General features: G+C 39.3%; 1 protein-coding gene across 4 annotated transcripts in view; it reads right to left on the bottom strand.

Moving 5' to 3' along the window:
• Positions 1 to 21,387, bottom strand: part of SHOC2 (SHOC2 leucine rich repeat scaffold protein) — a 65,862-nt gene that overhangs the window by 30,017 nt on the left and 14,458 nt on the right. For all 4 annotated transcript variants that reach the window (XM_027885751.1, XM_027885747.1, XM_027885749.1 and 1 more), the window contains exon 2: positions 9,096 to 10,030. In XM_027885751.1, coding sequence (XP_027741552.1) covers positions 9,096 to 9,798 — 703 coding nt within the window. In that variant the 5' untranslated portion in view covers positions 9,799 to 10,030. The remainder of the gene's footprint in view (positions 1 to 9,095; positions 10,031 to 21,387) is intronic.

Genomic DNA, 21,387 nt, shown 5'->3' with positions numbered 1-21,387 from the left:
GTATTAAAAGGAATCAACATTTTCACTTTTCTGGTGTACTTCATAAACTTTGCTGAAACACATTTGTATCTTGATTTAACAGAAATTCGTCCGCTGCAGAAACATGCTGCAGATCAAAGTAAGCCTTAACCAGAAAGCAGTTTCCTAAAGAAAAACCCATTCCTGTTCACCATGTGAACAGGGTACAACACCACCATCACTCCCCTAAAGGACTGTTCAAACACCCAAAATCACTGCAGGAAGACAACTACTTCTTTTAGAAAGTACTGTCCACAGGTAAAATGAGCTAACTTTTTCTTGTCTATTTTTTGTCCAAAACAGACTACACTTAAGCTCCTAGTGGTGCATAAAGATTTTAAACTAGAAGCAATGCCCTAGGAAATCTATAAAACAGTTTCTCTATACGTAACTTCCACAAAACAGTCAGTTACACCCTATCATGTAGTTTTTAAAAATGTGTATTTTAAAAGGCTCCACAGGATAAAAAATTCCCACAATTCAAAGGCATTTCTCAGAGAAAATAGTTTGTGAGTACTCCAAGCACTTTCCAGTTTAAAAAACTTGTTAAAGTACAGCTAAGTATTCATCTCAAGAATCCTTAAAAGAGGTGGGATGAGCCATCACCTCATTGTTCTCATACACACAAAGAATAAATGTTATAGTACAACAAAGCTAAATATACCTGCTGAAAAAGCCCAGCACAATGAAATTACTAATATTTTCTGCATAATGAGGCAGAATTATAGTTCCATTTCATGGTCAACTCTGAAAGCCTGCTATGAAAAGAGGACCGGGTTACATGCCCTGACTTACATAACTCGGAAAATTCTCTTTGGCCATTTAAAACACAAAATACAAACACAAAAAAAATATTAAGGTACACACAAATTAACAGTCATGCACAGAAATGGTATATAGGTCAATAGCAAAGAGGTTTCAGCATCTCCTAATTCACTCAGCGGGCACCACTCTTGGATGGCAAACACAATTTGTAATGTAGCCTGTTTTCCACTGGATTAATGCCGGGCCTTCCCGTGCTTAAGCAGATTGAAAATTATGAAATCCTTCACAACATGATAAATCCTGGGCCAGATGACACAGCAGGAGGATCAAGACTCTTATGGAAAGTGTGTATTACGTGTGTAATGGCCAGTCTCTTCGCAAATGAAGAACCGGGGAAGGTCTTTCCACCTTCCAGCCTGCGCATTGGATTTTTTAGGTGAGACACAGTGTGCGCGGAACTGAGCCCACCCTTTAATCCTGAGGTTCATCTGCCGGGGCCAAGCACGCTTGGACGGTGGCAGTGAGGTCCTCAGGTCGTAGATGGATTGCCTTACAGGGCTAACGAGCTCCATCTGCCCGGGGAGGGGCCCCGACCAGGAATCGAACCTGGGTCTTGGCGTTGACAGTGCCGCGTCCTTAACCTCTAGAGCACCAGGGGCTCCCTATGGAAAGTACAAGGAAGAGGAGAATGCAAATATTAGTGGGACTTCAGGATGGTGTGTTAGAACATCAGTTGGAAGCTAATTGGTAAAGATCCATTACCCCAAATCAGCAATGCTGGGAACAAGTTACAAAGTAACTTTGCCGGGTCTCTTCTGGGCGGGGGGGGGGGGGGGGGGAAGAAAAAGGCAAAAGACTTTTCAGTCTATAAAACTCTTTGGGACAAGTGTCCCGATTGTAGAAAAAAAAAAAATTAAAACAAGTCTACAGTTTCAGAATCTTTTCTCTCTAGATAAGATCTGAGGACATCACTTGACAGACAGCCTGAGCTCTTTGCTGTGCATTACCCACTGCCCAAAAAACACAGGTAAGCAGTCAGAGCTATTCTGAATTATTACTGTACAACTATAACTTACACAGAAGAGTTACTGAGTAGAAAAAAAATTAAATTTTAATATGGTCACGAGTGACTTATGTACCAAAGTTACAAAACTCATGTAAGTAAAAAGTACACACAGTAATATTATTCACAATATGCAGGATGCACAACAGGATCTAGTTGTGGGAACTACTCAAAAACACAGAAATGAAGCTCAACTGAAAGACTCAAAATCTGTTCTAAAACAAGCTTCAACAAGACACAGCAGCAAAACACTTCTTATTTATTGTTTATAACTGAAAGTAACAAATATAAATAAAATTAAAAACATGTTCAAACAACATCTAAAACATGTGAAACATGCAGAAAAAACAGTCTTAGCAAGTGTTCAAGGCGGGGTTTGAGGTGGACAACAGAACCTCTTTTGAGAGCCAAGACAAAAGTGAAGTCTCACACCTAGCAGGGAATAACCCCGTAGAGAGGTACAACCTCAAACCAGCCAGTGAGGAACAGCTCTGCAGAGAAGGACCAGGGGGTTCTGGTGATGCTGAATCTGGGGTAACATCTGGGATCCTGTCCATTCTGAGTGTGGAATAAGCTCTCAAATAATAAAGGCTAACCACCTATCAGGCTACATTAGCCAGGGCAGCCTGAGGGAAGCGATTATTTCCCTCTGTTCAGCGCTTATGAAAGTATTCAAACAGTTAAAATAATTGCAGCATTGATTAAAAAAAAAAAAAAGTTGGACTTCTAACAAGCTGTCAGTATTTACTGGAATTACACTTGGGGCATCATCCCAGTAAGCTCTGCAAGTAGATCAAAAAGGCAGGACTACTTAATCATTATCCTAAAGCCAGTCTGAAGAAAATGTAATCAAGAGGAATTTGACTAGCTGACAAGACGAAACTGCATCCCCACAAGAGCTTTCACAGGAATCAGAACCCAGACACCAAAGCTGAAGCTGGTCAAAATCGAGTTCTAAACCCTTCCTGCAGCTCAAGAAAACCACCAGAACCGGATCAAATAATCAAACTGGATCTTCTCTGACTTCTAGGGAGCAACACACAAATATGAATGCCTATATTTATTCCAATTCTGTTCACAACTTCATGCTTTTATCATATTAGAATACAAATATATAAAACTATTCCCAACCACTGTTTGCAGACATTAATATGTCAACTAAGAAATACAAGTTGTTTTCCTTCAAACTGATGAAACAGAAAAAGGAGATCTTAGACACAAATAATGTAAATAAATATTTCCCTATATTGTCAGGTCTGTTAATAAAAAGGGGAAATGAAATTTAGAGCATCACTGAAAAGCTTCTCTACTAACAAGTAATTTTAATAAGGAGGCACCATATTCAGCATGGGGTGAGTAGACATGAAGTCCTGTGGCCACACACATCTGGTTCACTGTCTACGCTACTAAAAACCAAACAGGTGCAAGTGTTACGAAAAAGTTTCGAAGCAGTGAAGAAACCACAGATGATCTAAATATTGGGTAGATGGGGGAAGAGAAGAACAGAAGAGAGTCTCAAAGGCATTCCAAGTCTGGTGTAGGCAGATTCCCTGAATTACATTCTAAAAATATTTCCCTTGCAGAACAGCCCTGACCAGATTCTCCTTAGAGTAAGAGTTGCATTCACAGACAGAAAACACAATATTTGGAGACTCAAGAAACTTGCAGACACTATGCAAATGTAATTTCAACCATGCCGACAATATTATTTCTATTTGACAATATTATTTCTATTTGAGCTGTGCATGCTAAGACAACAAAAATATGCAAAACTCGTAGAAGATGCAACCTTGTCTTTGCAAGAAAAATATTATCAACATGACCACTGCAAAACAATTCCTTCAATACAACATGCAGAAATGCAATAAAACTTCAAATACAAGAAATGCAAAAGGCTTGCTTAAGTAACAGCCTGCAAACTGAAACATTTGCTTGGCCTCATCCCAAGACAGTTCCTCTGGTTTTCATCCCTCTCATGCTGACTGTCTGACTCACCAAGGCATTCACATTCTTCCATTCTAATCTTCAATTTTTTGATCTTAGGGGAATGGACAATTTACCAGATAAGGTGATGAAGATGGTGCCCACCTTGTGAACTCGTTTCCACAATTATGCCTCCAGACTGTCTTTTGGCAAAGCTTTCATGTGGAAACACTTCCATTAAGGTTTTATTTCATGGGTGCCACCAGAGATTGAACAGTCAAGTGAATAGGTAAGTTCTGCTTTGCACTTGGTGTGTATATATCTATATATATATGTGTGTGTGTGTGTTTGTGTGTATTTTTTTTTCAACAGCTATGTAACAGTGACCTTTTAGTCAGGAACAACATTTCAAAGCAAACTTGTGGACCTTGCTAGGGATGAAAGGCATTTATAGGAATTTGAAGGAAAAAAATTGGTCAAGCCTGTGGAAGAAAAGTGTACTGAGAACTACTAAAGAGACAAGGTGCACCAGGCTCAGGAAATCCTTGATACAAAACAGCTGTATATGGGCAAGGAGTCAGGTTAAGCCTCATATATATATAAACTTACCTTATTTCTATGCACATGTTTGCTTAGGACTACAGTCAGAACCAGGATACTGGGCAAGATGCAGTCAATTTATCACCACTGTTAGGCAGGATGCAATTTTAAGAAAGGCTAGGTTCACAAAGAGCAAAACAGAGTAGCTTTGCCATTAAGAAACTTCCATCAATGGATTCTCACCACTACACAAAAACATAACAAAAAATTGTCTCAGGAAGAAGGGGCTGAGCTGATGCTACAAGGACTCCAATAAGCTACAGAGGGTACAAGAAAGCAGGGGCAAAAGAAGAAAAAGAGATTCTGAAAACATAATCTGATGCATTTTCAACAGCTCTCTACGGAGAGCAATCCACCCTTTCTCAAACCACTTGCAGAGCACTTCACATGGTTTTATACAACGTGAGCAATCCTACCTGTGAGGCTTCTCAGTGAGCTGAGCTGATTCAACAGCTCAGTGTGGGCAAAGTGGCCATCCTGCTCTCCCTGTTGCAGTTCACGCTCTCCCACTCCTCCTACACCAGTTCCAGTTTTATCTGAAACTGTACTGATTTCAACTAACTAAAGTAATAGACAACAAAAGCAGCAAAATCATTAATATTTTCTGTTAGTTCAGTGAGATAAGTCAGCCCACCAATGAACAGCTCAGGGGTGAGCAGCCGGGAAGCTCTGAGAAAGGGAATGGATACTGCCCCTTTCAGCATCATGAAACCGCTACACATCAGCACAGCCATTTCAAGAAAATTCCCCTTAATTCACCTACTCCTGAACAGAGCTTTTGGCTAAACATGAAAAAAAGACAAAACCCCAAAGAAACAAACAAACAAACAAACAAAAAAAAAAAAAAGAAAAAAAGAAAACCAACCAACAAACCAAAAACTCCCAGTAAAAAACAATCCCACAAACCTTGGAATATGTTTTCAGTTAAACGGATTTTTAAGTATTTTTAGATCTTATTCAAACAAATCTATTTATATTTAAAAACACAACAATGCTCATCCAGTACCTCAGCTTACAACACAGTCTATTGAAATAATTTCAATTGTATTAAAAATGGAGAAGCAATGTAGACATTGCTGGAAAAGTGTTAAGGCAAATCCAATAAATGACTAGCAGAAATTATTTGATAGGTATCTACCTATAATAAAGCTCAACTATAATAAAGCAACTGGGTACAAGGGAACGAGAGGTACTGAATCCTGGGGGGAAAAAAAGACCATAAACACGCACATCTGTTTGTTAACTGTAGATAACAACACTTCCTCTTTCTCACCAGAATGCTTTTTTTAAATGCAAAGCAACTTTTCCTCAAGTGCAGTTGCCTAATTTAAGTTTGTGTTGTTTAACTATCTAAAGACGGTTTAAAAACAGTTTAAAGCCCAAAATAGAATCAAACTTTAGCTTATTTCCCAGCAGCTCAGAGCTGGCAGGTTCACCTCTCCTAGGTTTTCCCCAAGACCACACACACTGTAACAGGTCAGTTGTTGCAAAGCAGTTTCCAGGGACCGCTTGAAATCTGATCAACTGTACGTTCTGCAAACAACATTTCGTTCAATGTTTTACCTTCACTCAAACTTTTAAGAAATGTTTTACAGTTAGTTTCAGGTTTCCCTAAAAGGAATCTATTTCTAACAAGTCCTAATACCGTACGCTTGCACAGCAAGCAGCAGATGTTCTAGATAAGCATCCCTAGAAATTTATTTTGAACTCACTTGTGCACCAGATCAGCAACATGGGCACATCGTAGTTAACTGCTGCAAGACTCTTCCTCACTGCACAAGTCAGTGGGTTACATAAGCTTTGAATTTTTAAAAATATGAACAAGCACACTAGCTTACCATTGTGAGCCTTAGGCCTTAGAACAATGGGGTATTTTTACAAAGAATTTGAAATGCTCCACATGATATTGCCTTATAAAAGATAATGGCTTCATTTTACTTCCCGCTTTGCAGAACAAAAATTTCTGTGTCATTTACAAGCCGGCAATATGAGTGTTTGCTTGCATGTAGTATTTGGAAACTGTATTATGAAACATACAAGGAATTAAAAGCATCGACACTTAAAAGGTAAGGGTTTTTTTACAGTGCACATGTAAGAAGATGTAGGGAAATGACAAGTGTTTAAAGAAACAGAGAAATTCCACTAGAGAGTAAGAAATACAGTCCTCAGCAGTTTCATTTTTCAGCTGTGTTTTCAACTCAAATATTTCATCAAACAAAGAAACATGAAAGTGAGTGAGTAGAAATGAATTACAAAAGTGAAACTATCTTATTCAGTTTTACTGTTTGAGGAAAAAGATTTCCAAATGCCTGTTCTGTGTGTCTTGGCAGTTGAAATTATCTATGTTACCTAAACTTCAATTAATTTTATTTTTCAGTTGATTCAACGTCAGGCAACCTAGTCAGAGAAATTTACTTTAAATAAAAAAGGATGCTGTTGAACATGGTGGTTTCCCTTCAATATTCTGCATAAGGGTGACAGTCCTCCTGCATTTGTGTTTTTAAAATGCCTTCCACAATGAAGTGCTGACTCGTAACAAGGAACATGAGCATTATCACAATACAAATAAAGGCAGGACTAATTGCTGGATACAAAGACAGAAGTAAAGTCGTTAATGTTCTCAAGCTAGGGTTTGATAGACAACTGAGAACACTGCCTGTACACACACCAAGGCAATAAAAAGAAAATACAAATTAAAGAAGCAAGTTACATACTCATGACATATGTACCTACTAATTTTCTCCATTAAATGGTTACACGTGATCTCTTTCAAGACTACTGTGAACAAAAACATACAGACATCACTTTAATGTAAACTTAATGATACTCTGCAAACAAACTAGTTAAGAAGCAAGGATGTTCCAGCAACAAAGTCTGCAGTGTCAAACACACCTACAAAAAGCTTCTAAAGTGCAACACCAAACATGAGAATGCAACGTCTCGAAACTTTTTTCTTCATATACTTGTATTGATTTAAATTTATGCAGTACTATCCCCCGTTGAACCTGAAAGGATGGCTCTTTGCTAGATTACATCTAATAACTGAGCCACAAACAGACCCAGGTACAGTACTGACAATTGTATAGCACAGCTTAACCAGATAAATTGGCCACAATTTCTTCAGTGGATGTAGAAACACGCAGATTTTTTGTAAACAACAGCTTCCAGTATGATTTGCTGATCAGCAAAAGACTCAACAAGGCTGTAGAACTGAAACTGAAGTGTCAAAATAGGTGGAAATTATAATTCCTTCATTCTCCTATGGGAAATTCATGGGATTGCCGGGATGCTCGTGCCAACTCAAAAATCATGTGGATCAGAAAACATACCACATGAACCATTTCATTTTTGCCTAGCAAAAAGGGGTTTCTGTGGCTCTAGTAGCTGCCACAGGGAGCCAAAGCCTCAGACCCACAGCTGAGAGTCTCACCGCGTTTCTTTACTCCTGTTACCACGTACAACGCTGTCTGTGCCGCGCACTGCTGTTAATTGATCAGCAGTTTCAGACAAGCCCAGGAGTTCCTGCCATCAAGAAACATATCAGGTATCTTTCATATCAGGGTGCAAGAGAAAGAGGCAAACATTGCTAGTTTGAGAGAAATCTGTTAGGGATACAAACAACGCCATTTCCCAACCTTTGCAAAATCAGCCAGCACAGGGGCCAACTTCAGTAACAACGTACTCGACACACTGGCTCGGACAACAGGAAAAAGTCCTGCATCAGCTTTTAGAAACAGGGCATGGGAATTATTACTCACAATGTTTTACAAGTTTTTTTTCCACACTTGAAGAAAGTCAAAGTAGTTTCTCAACTGCATGAAGTTTATGTTTCCCCTCCCCTCAAAAGGACTGAGCTATGGACTTGCATTTTAAAAATTGGTGATACACGTTAAAAAAACTACTGATGACAGAATTCCAACTTTTATGGGGCACATACATTGTTCAAACATTTCTGGGGAACAGTGTCATAAAAGGAACAACTCAGAAGTTTTTGATATACAGCTAGTCCAGCACATTTTTTGTAATAAACCATTTAAATTAATAAGCTACTTTTGTACTATTTCACCATCTTTCAAACTTTCGTAACAATGTTTGGGAAAACAAATACTATTCATTAAAAAGTCATAAGAAGCATCAGCCATGCATACAACACTTGGTCACTTTAGAGTCCATGTATTAATATATTCATCACTTATAAAAGGTTGAGACTTACACACATCATTAACCTCCATTATTAACTGTTACATCACCCAACAGCCTGCCCATGGTAATAGCATGTAGCTACCTATACTACCTTTATTACCATGGTCACACCCCTCTGTAACACGCCCATAATGTGTCTATAACTTGAAACAGTTCATAAATGATTTATAAAGAAACCTTAAAATGAAAAATGCTCCTGATTCTCTCTTTTTTTTTTTTTTTTAACCATTTGGGCTCTCAAGACACAACATGTGAAAGCACAAAGCAAAGAAGAAAACAAGATACACCTGATTTTAAGACGACAGATGAAGAAAAACTGCTTTTGTTGTTTTAAAAAAATATATATATCCAAGGTATTGACTACTCTCAGCAAAGCTAATAATAGAACTGTATGACCAAGAGCATAATTTTATGAATTTTTAAATGCAGGGCAGTTGGAGAAGCGCTGGTTTATGCACACTTAACTGGCCCACAAAGCGAACATAAGAACAGGTCTAAACCTTCAATCAGCATAATCGCTTACCAATTTCAGCAGGTAGTTGCTTGATTTTGTTCTCCCGTATGCTAAGCATGGTGAGTTTTGACAAGTTTTTGATATCCTTTTCCACAGTAGTTATACGATTAAAGCGTAGGTAAAGGGTGGCGAGGGAGCCCAGCCTGTACACCACCGCCGGGATCTCCCTCAGTTTGTTGTGCCGCAGGTCAAGCATGCGCAGCTTCTTCAAGTTATCGAGAGAGTCAGGCAAACTGGTGAGCGAGTTCTCACTCAGGGCCAGTGTCACCAGGTTCACAAGACAGCCCACCTCTGCCGGTAGGCACTGCAGTTTGTTACTGTATAAATAAAGTTCTGTTAACTGCGTTAGCTCTTTGATAGCTGATGGAAGCATGTGTATAGACCTCTTGGACAAGTCCAAGCGCATAGAATTCTCTTCCCGGCATTTATTTAGCTCTTTGATCACCTCAGCGTTGCTGGATTTTTTGCGAGTACCTGTGGCTGGATTAGGTCTTTTTATCGTATTGTCCACTGAGAAAGCTACCCCAGGCTGCGTGCTACTGGAGTCCTTCTTTCCATCTTTGGCATCTTTCCCTTTGGTCTTAGGCTCCTTTTCTTTGCTCTCTTTCCCAAATCCTCCAGAGGCTTTAGCCTCCTTCTCCCTTTCTTTTGATGATGGGACTTTTGGATCCTTCTCTTTACAGTCCTTTTCTTTTCCTAGATTACTACTCATGGTGACTCAACGTTTAGCAAGCACCACATGAAATCTGTTTCCGAAGTCCACAAGAAAAATTCACTGCTGAGGCAACAAGGATCCCTAAAACATGCAAGTGTTGAACCAAGGGAGGAGCTTCAGAGGTGTGATACCCATTTGCTACATATTGGTTCTGAAGGCACTCTTTCCTTTTCCTGGTTTCAGGAGATTCAGCTGTAGAGGTTAGGTCAAATGCTCCGTATTAGTACTTCTGAAACACAGAATGAAGAGAAGCCAAGGTTAGCGTAAACATAAAACTTAATTTCTAGCTAAATGTTGAATGTTTCTACATCAAGAGGGTGCTCACAAACTCGGGTTAATGATTCGTCCTTCCGTTCAACAAATGTCAATGAAAAACTCGGGGCTAAACCAAAAATACTACACATATTGCTCAAAAGACCCACCGTGGTAGAAGAGCTGCACTGATCAGTATATAGGAGGAAAGAAAAATTACAATTCTTACACATAATACTGCCTTCAGTACTATATCTGAGTCATTGTCTTACATCTTACCTAGTTCTTAGCATAACACTCCGGTCATAAACATGAATATTCTCCCTCCCCTCCATGCCCAATCAGTCAACAAAGATTTGCTACAATTTTAAGTGCCTGCCTCTTCAAACAAACCTGTAGAGGCTTATTTTTTCAGCACAAAAGTGTCTCAATTCTACCTCCAATAAAGTCTAATACACTACGGTAACACAAATACTTTGCCTGAAGATCTCTCTTTTGACCAGTTCTGAACCACAGGTCTCTGCTTTTAATGTAGAGCAGAACACTGTCACCAACTTCATGCCTTCGAATACCCAAACACAAGGAATTTTAAAATAAACTTAACAAAAAGCCAACTGCAAGCCCAGAAAAAATAATGTATTAAGTTTCAAGATAAGAAAAACTATGGAGGAGTTTCTCTTCAGAGTAGGATACAACACCTCTTTAGACAGTATTTTGACTCTTTCCCCCCTAAATGACTATAATGCAGCCTAATAAGTAAGCAGAACCTGAAACCTATAAAGCCTCATTTACATTTTTACAAATCATCATGCATCGTGGGAAGTAGCTCTGTTTCATGTTTCAATTCAAAATACATGACATGGCCAAGAACTTCATGTTTCTGAATACTCTGGAGAAGTTTTTCAATACATCTTTGTGAAAGAAAATAAAGAGTCAATCAGTGGCAACAATAATTTCATGTCTCCATGTCAGTCCACCTTTTAGCCTTGTTATGTAGCACTGACTGATGAAGAAAGTTTATTTGTATCTCAGAAGGGTACCCTGTTTCCCAAGACACCTGAGCTTCATTAAAATACCCTTAAAACCTAGACAGGAGCTGTGTCACTGTCCTGACATTCCAGCTTCTGCACAAGTCCATAAAGCCTGTAATCAAAATCAATTAATAATATTTTGCATACTTAAGCCATCACCAAGTACATTAAGTAGAAATACTTTTTTGCAAAGCTCAAGTAACTATTTTCAATTGGGGTGTCGCTACATATGTTTGTCTTATGTACATGGAGAACATAAAGGTGCATGCTTTGTTTCACATATATATATATATTTATATTCATTCACATTTTTAAATAAAAAGGTCAAGAAAATCTATTTAAGGATGGTAAGAAGGACAAGCCACTTTTCCTCAGCTGCAAGTCAAGATGTTTAGCAATAAAGCTCGAAAGAGAACCTGCCTCAGGAGGTGCCTTCCAGCCCTGATTCATTACTGCTGCAGTATCACAAAGTGTGTGCTACAAACCCCATAATATTAGGGGAAAAAACCAAACAACCAAACATTGCCTCCAGTTACTGTGTTCTGGACCACTCTGTTGTAAGGGACTATGGCCCAGTGTTAGCAGCAGCAAGCAAAAACCATTTTTAACTTGGAAATTTTCTGCACTGTTGAGTTTCCTAAAGCAGCACAAATTGTTTCTTTACTGTATCCTTAAGATTTCCACATATCTTTTACACCATCCATTAACCTGACCAATCCTCAAGATAACTAACATCTTTACATTATATTTTAAAGCTTGTTCTCAGCACCGTATAATCCACAGGCTTGTAAAACTCCAGTTATAGGAGATGTAATGACTCCAAATGCAAAAACGCAGCTGACTAAAGGGTGGGAGCCTGAAACGCCTGACAACTTGTTTTCAGTATGAAAGGTAACACAAAGAATTGAGAACTCACAGAGTTTCTAAATTCTGATAATAGACAGAAAACTCAGCCACGTAGCAGTGCCAGGAAGCTACTGTTCCACATCAAGCCCTAAAGTGCGAAATACTCAAAGGGCTGCTGCTCTCATGAGCTTTTAATTTAATTAAGGTTAGGGCCCACCAAGAGATTTGTTTCATTTTTTTATGTGCACAGCAGCTGAAGGAGGTTTTGAAAGAGCCTCAGAAAGGAAAGATGGCTGGAGATTAGTACTGCTGAAAGCAGCTCGGTACTGCAAGTGCTCCAAATAATCTGCAAGCATTTCACTGCCTTTGTTAGCAATAACTTTAACTGTACCTAAAAAAAGGGGGAAGGGGACTCCCTATTTAACACGTCAGATTAATATTTCATTTTCTGGTAAGGAACAAAAATCTTTTGCTATACAAAAGGATAAAAATTCAAAAGTCACTAAAAAGCAATATCTGAAACATAAAAGAAAATCCAGAGCAATACAAAGGGTTATGACCAGAGACTTCAGCATCACCTCACACTTAACAGGAGGCAGTCCACTTGCAGGCAAGCCACAGGCACACATGGTTTTCCAACACACAGAAACCAGAGCCCAGCTTACAGTGCAGCAGGCCTTCAAAATACACTCCCTGTTCAGAGTGACAGAAGGCTAACAATTAAATGTGCTGCAGATATGGCATCTTTATCTCTTTACTGAGGATTTTAATTTCTGCCTGAGACTGTATCGTGTATTTTAAAATAGTCAGAGAAGATTTAAAATCACAGAATTGTTAAAGCTGGAAAAGACTTCAAAGATCACTGGGTCTAACCGTTAATCGAGGGTGATTGCGCTGACCACATCCCAAGAGCCACATGCCTTTGAACACTTCCAGGGATGGTGATTCCACCACCTAGACAGCCTGTTCCAACATCTGATCACCCTTTCTCCTAATATCCAATCTAAACCTCCCCTAGTGCGACTTGAGGCTGTTTCCTCTCCTCCTGCCACTTCTTACCTGGGATGAGAGACTGACCCCCCACCTGGCTACACCATCTTTTCAGGTAGTTGCAGAGAGTGATAAGGTCTCTGCTGAGCCTTCTTTTCTCAAGGCTAAACACACTCAGCTCCCTCAGCCACTTGTCATAAGACCTGATTTAGCCTCTTTCTTTCCAAAGAAAGTCATTATCTAATACCTAGAATGACTACAACTAGCACTTACAAGAAAAAAAAATAAGCTTATGATGAAACCTTTACCACATGAAACACAACAGGAGGGCATTACATCAAAGAAAGCACCTCAGCTGGAACAGCCTCTTATCTCTAGTCCCCAGCAGCCCTAAAACACTGCTGTCTCTCTGCCCTTTCCTCAGGTCACTCACCAGGGATGAGATTCCCAGGGGCAGAAGGTCCCACCACACAGCAGGTACCAGCCACGTTTCACCCAGTTTATCAACGGAGCAGTAAATTCCTCTACCACGAGGCAACATTTATGCCATGGTGATTCATTACCCTTGACATCCCTGCAATCCTTCTTCCCCTCTTCGTTTTAGTTCAGGTGGAAGAAGTCCCAAAGAGTACAAGAGCCAGGGCAGAACTACAATTCATGGCACAATCCCTACTCTTCCTACAAGCCCTTCAGTCATCAACTTCCACAACTGAAAGATGTCCAAGCAAGAAGTCTTCCTGTCAAATGACACTGACTTACCCCCAAAACTGCCCAAATCTGTGAAACAATTGATCTAGACTGTCCTATTCTTGTAGCACAGAGCCTAAACAACTATATGAGATTCATCTTATTTCTAGTATAACTTTTAATACTTGCCATTGGAACCTATCTATAAAAGTATTTTTAACACAGCTGCATGCAATATAAATGAGAATACATATTTGATGCTGTATGCTGCTCTCAGGTAGCAGGCCTAAAAATCTCACCCTTTCATACATTAACGACTGAGTTTTCGGACAGAACTTGGAACACCTCAAAACACAATCCTCAGAACTCAATCCTACCAACATGTATATAAATGAAATGCCCAACTTCACATAAGCTGCTGCACAGAACTTCTCTTTCTATTGCAGATCATTCAAGCATCAATTCAAGAATGTATGTAAACTTTTGGTGGCCAGGAGTATAATTACATATACTACAGAGGAAGCTAAATATGTTTCAAAAGGTTATTCATATTTTTAAGCCCTTTTGGTTAAAGGACAAGAGTCACCATCAATTCTAAACTACAGTCAAACAAACATTCATTGTATCTCAAAAGGAGAGCTTCTTTTAGAGATATTTTTAGCAAAAGGAAATTCAGTGAAATTAGCCAGTTCTGCCAACTACTTCCATTTTCCAATGCTGTTCAAACTGACTTCCTGTCAATATTAATTGACATAAAAACATTTAACTATTATGTCCTAGAGAACTTGGAAAATTTAATAAGACTCTTGCTTGGCACAGTATATGAGGGAAAATAAAACTTTTAGATAAGTTAAGGAAAACAATCTCCTCCCTATTCCGAATATTTCTTTTAAAGTAACATATTTGTAAATAGCTATAAATAACCAACATCAGAGTTTTGATTCACTCCTCATGTCTAGTGAACATAAATCAGATGTATTTATTTTTTCAGGGTCAACTGTAACTAATAAAATTTCAGAAATAGAAACAACTTCAGCCTAAATTGTATCACCTTCCTTACTGCCTGCAAAAGAGTAATGCACTAACCCTCTATATTTTAATGACTTTTTTTTTCTTTTAATATGTACAAGTAATTGAAAAGAGATTTCAGTTATTCTGAGCAACACAACCTACAACATTTATGCAATAAATGCTTTATTAAAACTGTGGGAATGTAGGAACAACCATGTCTGCAATTTCTAGGAATACTAAACTAATCACTGCAATTTGGTAATATAAATGCTGATGTTTCCTGGTCACTACCTAATACAACATAAGGCTTAAAATAAAGGATTTCACCCAACTGCTATTCAAAAAAATGTTGTAAAAGACCTATCCACTACTGCAGAAAAATTTCGCTACCCCAGCCCCAATAACATAGTCAGCTGCCAATATTACTTCACAGCTTGGTAAAGAATTTTCCCCAACTATACATTTAATTTAGACTTCATATGAATGAACTTCCAAGCAGCTTGCACACAACTCTAATGAAACACCGTCCCAGGGCCACCCTGGTGCCAGAGTGCCCAATCCCAGCCGGCAGGAATGGCCAAAGCTCACCTTGCTGACAACACCCAGGTCCCTCTCCAAGCCCCACTGCTCCCACCTCAGGACAGTGGGAACCCCCACCACGAGCCCATTCCTGCATGAGGTGCTCTCAGCAGTCTCTCAGTGCTCTGGGGATGCGTTAAAGAGTCTTATGATTTGAAAGTGTGTGAAAGTTTCCTCTGAGTTCACAGTGGTGGTTGAAGAAGAAGTCATTAATTGAAACAAAATATCCTCCCGCAGTTGAAGTATTTCCCTCTGAGTGATGAGGCTAACCAAGAGCAGGTTTTTCTGCCAAAGGAAAATCATCGTGGCACATCATCTTACAACATGGTCACTTTACAGCTCCACCTAAACTCTTACTAGTCCCCATTCAGTGTTTCAATAGACAAATCAGGCACTTCAAAACATCAACATTTCTAATATTCTGAGCACGCGATACATAAGGCATCATTTTCACTCAAGCCTAATACACTACACCCAGATGAAACAGAATTTACTTCTGCAATGTAGCAGGAAACCTACAGGACTGCATTTGAAAGGAAAATTCTTTACTACATGTTTAATTTTATATCATGGAATAGGAATGATTTTTCTCTTTATTCTGTGTTTGTACTAAACTTATCCCAAAGGGCACACACCACAGCTAGGGCTTTTCAACCCAGGTAACGGAAGAAGATCATTCCAAATATGAAACATGTCGAAGAAATAAGGAATCAGCTCATACTTGACCCTTTCCGAGTAAGCAGACAATGATTCCACTACAAAATAAAAAAGAAAATGTTTTGAGATTGCAGTTCTAACCTAGGAAATTCTGATTAGTCAGCCCTAAGTGGCTTTGAACAACAAGGCGGAGTTCAAATGCTATCTAGTAATTGCAATAACACCTGCTCACAAACAAACAACAAACAGAAAAAGAAAAAATCTACCTTCTTAAAAGTACTTGCCCTCTACTTAGAATAGCATGGGATATATCAAAAACATTTCATATTCCACTACACCACAAACATGAACACATCAATAAGCAATGGATGAAATTTAGAGCTTAGCCCAAGAGGCTACAATGACTTTCCATTCTCAATACCACATATGCCAAAAAAAAAGAACCAAAACCCAGCAAAACCATGGTCACTACTTTCATTTGGAAACCCAAATAGCTTAAGCCAACGAGTCACTTGCAAACAAAGCACATTCTCTCCTACAATTTGCTAGTTTCAAACATCTGACCTACAGAGTTTTCATCTGCGTAAGTGCATTTCAGCTTCTGCTACTGCAGCCACCACAGACCAGCTGGGAGCAAACTGCTGAATCAGTCACCAGGCGGTTACACAGCTCCTCTGAACACAAAACCTCATTCAGAAGTATGGAGACAGCACGGGAACCACCAGAGATCAAAAACATCTCTTCATTTATCTCAGCAGAAGTAGTGCTCCTGAAATATGCCAGCAAGACACCTTATCTTCTTTGGGAAGAACCTCCATTATTTTGGAGTACAGGATGGTCAACAGCAGCAGAGTAATACTGTAATGATTCTTCCTGCCAGCTGCAACAGTTGGCTTGTTCAACAGAGAAGGCTGACCATTAAATTCATCTCAGTCCTGCAAGTAAATGCCCAGCAGATAGTAGCTAATAGATTCCCAATGCAGCCTGATTTCAGTACACCTGGATGTGGCCCCAATTTCCACCCTAATCCCATCTCACACTGAGGAAGCAGCTTGTTGCCTCCCTACAAGCCTGTGGAGCTGGGTAAGTGAGGAGCCTGGACCCTGACAGCCCACTGAGCCTTTTAGGATACCTTCATCTACCAAAGGACTGCAGTCAAGACCTGCCTGCTGCTTCCACGGCTGCAGAACAGCTGAGCATAACCCAGTCTCGCACTGAAGCAAAACCTGGGGGTCGAAGGAGTAACTGAACAAAAGTCAATTCAAAGGGGGAAACAACCAGACCGTTTCTAAAGGCTTCCCTACGTTTTACTTGTGGTGTCTTAAATCTACAGACACATCTGTAACTGTAGGTACCTAATTACAAACCTATGTGCAATTAAACCTGAAGTTACTATAAATAAGCAAGAGATGCTTGGTGGTTGATCATTTTGCGCTTGCAGAACCAGGTATGTCTGCCAGGACATCCCATCCCAGCTTCTGACACAGCCATGCCTTTCCACGGCACACAGGCAGGCACACGGATGCTACTGCTGGTTTCAAAGCTTTGGAATCCATCTGTTCACTCACTGGTCGTCAGATTTGCTGCTCTCTGGAAGTACTTCCCTGCACTAAATGCCAGGTCACGTACCAAAGTCCAGAGCTATCAGGACAAAAAGGCTCCACGCCTGCAGACAGAAAGTCACCTACGCCTTGAAGTTCCCAGGAGGCAGAAATAATCTTTTGTGCCCTGCCTTTGAACTCACCTAGCAAGTACAAAAATACACAGACTGTGATTTGCTCTCTGCGCTCCAACATTATTTTTATGAAGCATTTTCTCTTTTTCTCCTTTACAGGAAAAACCCCCACTAGTTTTTGGCCAAGTTATAAAGTACCATTTCATGTTTTTGTAGAAACAGACTCCAAGAGCAACTACAAAGAATTCTGCTAACTCCATGTGGCAGCTTATTTTAATATGTAAAAAGGTACTTTCTGCATGTGTGGCCCCCCAGCATGTACCTTTTGAGCTGCATGTCTGTGTTTCCATGGTAACTCGCTGTATCAGCAGGCTGTGTAATCCTGCATAATACATGAAATTTGAAAATTGTAACTTGCTGGATGAAACAAATTTCACGGGTTTAGCACAGGTTCTGATATGCCTCAAGAAAAGTTATTCTACATGGACATAGTCATGTAGGAAAACCCAGTTCTCATTTTTGTGCTTATACAAATTCTGTATCTATCGTGCCATACAGCCTTCCACAAGAGCAAGTGTTCCCAATCCACCCTTTGAATAAAGATCACCCTGTTGTAGCAAAAACTTACTTTCCACTACAATAACACTTCACTATTACTACTACACAGCATCCAGGTGCAACCACTCAGGTCCCTCAACAGTTCCTACTGACAAAGGAAGCAGCCTGCCACACACAGCTTTGGCACAAATTTGACACAAAACAGCACTGGTCCCACCAAAGGTGATGACACAAACTTCAAACCAGCATCAAATATTTTTCTTTCATTCACAATTTCCTCTGGGCAATAAAAACAACTTCTCAAAACAAAACCTACCAAACAAGAGACAAAACAAGAATGATAGGCAGGAGGGAAAGTAAACACACAGAGCAACAACAGAGTAGCATATTATCTACTAATTATCTATATTATCAACAAATTAAGTTATGTTGATCATACAGAAACTGGGACAAACCACACACTACCTTCCATCTCAGCTAAATAAATTATTTCTCCATTACTATCTAGGGTAGCACCCCACCCCTTGCTCCGACCAGTAATACAGAATTAACTACCAAAAAAACAAAAATCTTGTTTATTGTAGCATTTCTCCTTGTTTCTTTGTCTCTGAATTTCATGCAGTAAGTTTGCTCATCTTCTTCAATGGCTTTTATACAATAATTATGACCACTTCACAAAGTTCAGTGCTGGATGATTCTCAGTCCCTTGAATTTTCTGACCATAATTAGTGACTCTGTAGGTCACAAGATCCTTTTGCAGAGGAATGCTATGCTAGGAAAAAAGCCTATCTAAAAATCAACTTTAAATGTGCTTTTAAGGCAATTCTGAAGATGAAAAGGAGCAATGACTCTTTACCTTCGATGTTCTAGCAGACAAAGCCACAACAGCTACACTGTGGCAGCTCGGCACTGAACAACATCTGGCCCCTGTTCAGGTGGGGTTTTTTTTAGCTAAAATTATTTGCAGTTCTTGATCTTCAGCTAAGATGAGAAAAGCCTGGATATATTTGTTTTATGAACAACTAGTTTAAATATAACTAATGTACAGAAAAGGAAATATGCAGTAACATTTATTTTCCAACTAACACTGTGAGTTTGGAAGAGATACAAGTGTCTGGCAAAGTCCAAAAAAATATATATTTACCCACAAGTTTCCAATTATACATCTCCTTATTTTTAAAATTCATTAGCATATTTTGTATCTGACCTGTTCTCAGAAAATAAATAACTCCTTGAACAGATCACCATTCTTCACAGATAACCACCATAGTCAGCATCAAATTTGCTCAAATCCAAGTGTACATTTCTGCTTCATTACATTTAATTAAATAAAATTTATTTGAAAACTGCAAAATGATCAACTAGAGTTGTTTTCTTTACGATGGCATATTTTTCCAAAAGTTTACATTATACATTTAAATATTACAGGAAACCAAAACAATTTTATAATATTCTGAATGAAAAATCAAGAGTATCTACGCATCTTCCCCTATTACTGCTTAACCAATGATTTTTCCAGTGAGGTTTTTTTGTTTGGTTTTGTGATCTGACTCTTTCAGATAAATGCATCTTACCTGGTGAAAGCAAACTGATTCAGGCCAAGTTAGAATACAGATAGAACACCAGTAAAAGAAAATGCTGTGTTTCAGATAACTGGATATAAGTTAAAACACTCTCATCTGTTTATCCCAGCAATCATTTGCCTAAACATTACATGATAGACCATTTCTGCCCTCCAAGCATTCTTATTCAGACGCAAGAACTACAAACTGCCAAAGAGAAATGGTGTTTTTCCTGTACTATGTGTCCATTCCAGCTAGAGCCTCATTTGTAACCCCTACATTTCCAAGGTTAATTGCATTCTGCCCACCCAGATTCTCCCTGCAGTTTCAACTGGATTTTGCATTATTCCCTCCCTGTCCTTACCCTCTTGTGCTACATTACTGCACATGGTGGAACAGCTTCCACGTTCCAATGGACAGACCACTGTCCTGCACCACTGCTTGAAACGATGCTCAACCACAGCTGGAGAAGCCAAAACGACTTAGAAATACCTTGGGGAGCTTTGTAAATTGACAGCATCATAGAAACGTGGGCTCCTAACACACTCTGAGGAGGTGAGGAAGAACAAAACTGCCCCCAAGCCTCATTCAAAGCTTTCAACTGTTTTTCCCCGTTGAGCATAACAGAATTAAACACAATGACATAAAGCAGTGTAATATTTAAACAAACAGATGCATTCTACAGGTAACACTGTATACAGCTGTATACAGCCAGTGCTTTGTGGCAAAGGTTTCTTCCATCATGTTGATCCTGACTGACTTCTCAAATCTGATGTTTACCAGCATCCACCTGCCAGCCCTTCAGGATGTTTTGGAGTTGGAGAGGGGGGCCTTGAGGGGACATAAGAATAAAGGGAAAAGCTAAGATAATTTATTTGGTTGAGCTGGTTATAAGAGTGACAGCTGGTAAAAGCACATTGCATTGTTCATCTTGAAGGTAATTTTAACACCAATTTCATAACTGGCATTTTGGTTTTAGAGTAGGGACTTCAAATCTGTTAAAATGCCTGGTGCCACAGTGAATTTCACCACATATTCACTCCTGGCCACTTTGAAACTCTAATGAGAAAACTGCAAAGAGTTCCTCTGGCAACAAAGCACTGAGTATTTCATAAACCCCGAGCCTGCTTCACCTCCTCAACTCCTACATGCCAACAACTTCTGATACAAGACATTCCCAGAACAAGTCAAATACAGAGTAGCCAAACAGGCCTTTCCTTTCAGCTGAGACACCCTCCTACTGTCCTCCCCACCTTCCACTGGATCACAGCATCCAGGCAGAGGAGAAAAGCTCCTGCCTGGAGCACAGGCAAGCTGAGAACAGGCAGGAGCTACAACAAGGACTGGAGGGGATGGTGGGCAAGAAGCAGCTGATAAGAAACTCTATATAAGAGAGTATCACAGATATAAAAATACTGAGAAAGTAATCAGTCAACAAGCACCACTCCTGCTCCTACACACTGCACAGAGAAGGGGTCTTAAGAGATGGCAAAAGCATGTAGTCATTGGAGATGTGTTAAAACACATTCTGACAAGCATGGTCACCTAAAGCACTAGAAGCCACCTCATTCACACCTGTCTAACTTTGCTTTATACTGCAAACTTAATTTAGATACTTATATTTAGTTTTTTACGTGTTTCCCCCCCCCATTTAACATTGAATGCATTACAAAAAAAAAAAAAAAAAAAAAAAAAAAAAAAAAAAAAAAAAAAAAAAAAAAAAAAAAAAAAAAAAAAA

Source organism: Empidonax traillii, unplaced genomic scaffold, assembly GCF_003031625.1.
Source record: "Empidonax traillii isolate 1590-97213 ecotype Southwest subspecies unplaced genomic scaffold, ASM303162v1 scaffold171:size1303362, whole genome shotgun sequence".
In the NCBI taxonomy this organism is placed as follows: Eukaryota; Metazoa; Chordata; class Aves; order Passeriformes; family Tyrannidae; genus Empidonax; species Empidonax traillii.
This window is presented reverse-complemented; position numbering and strand designations above follow the sequence as displayed.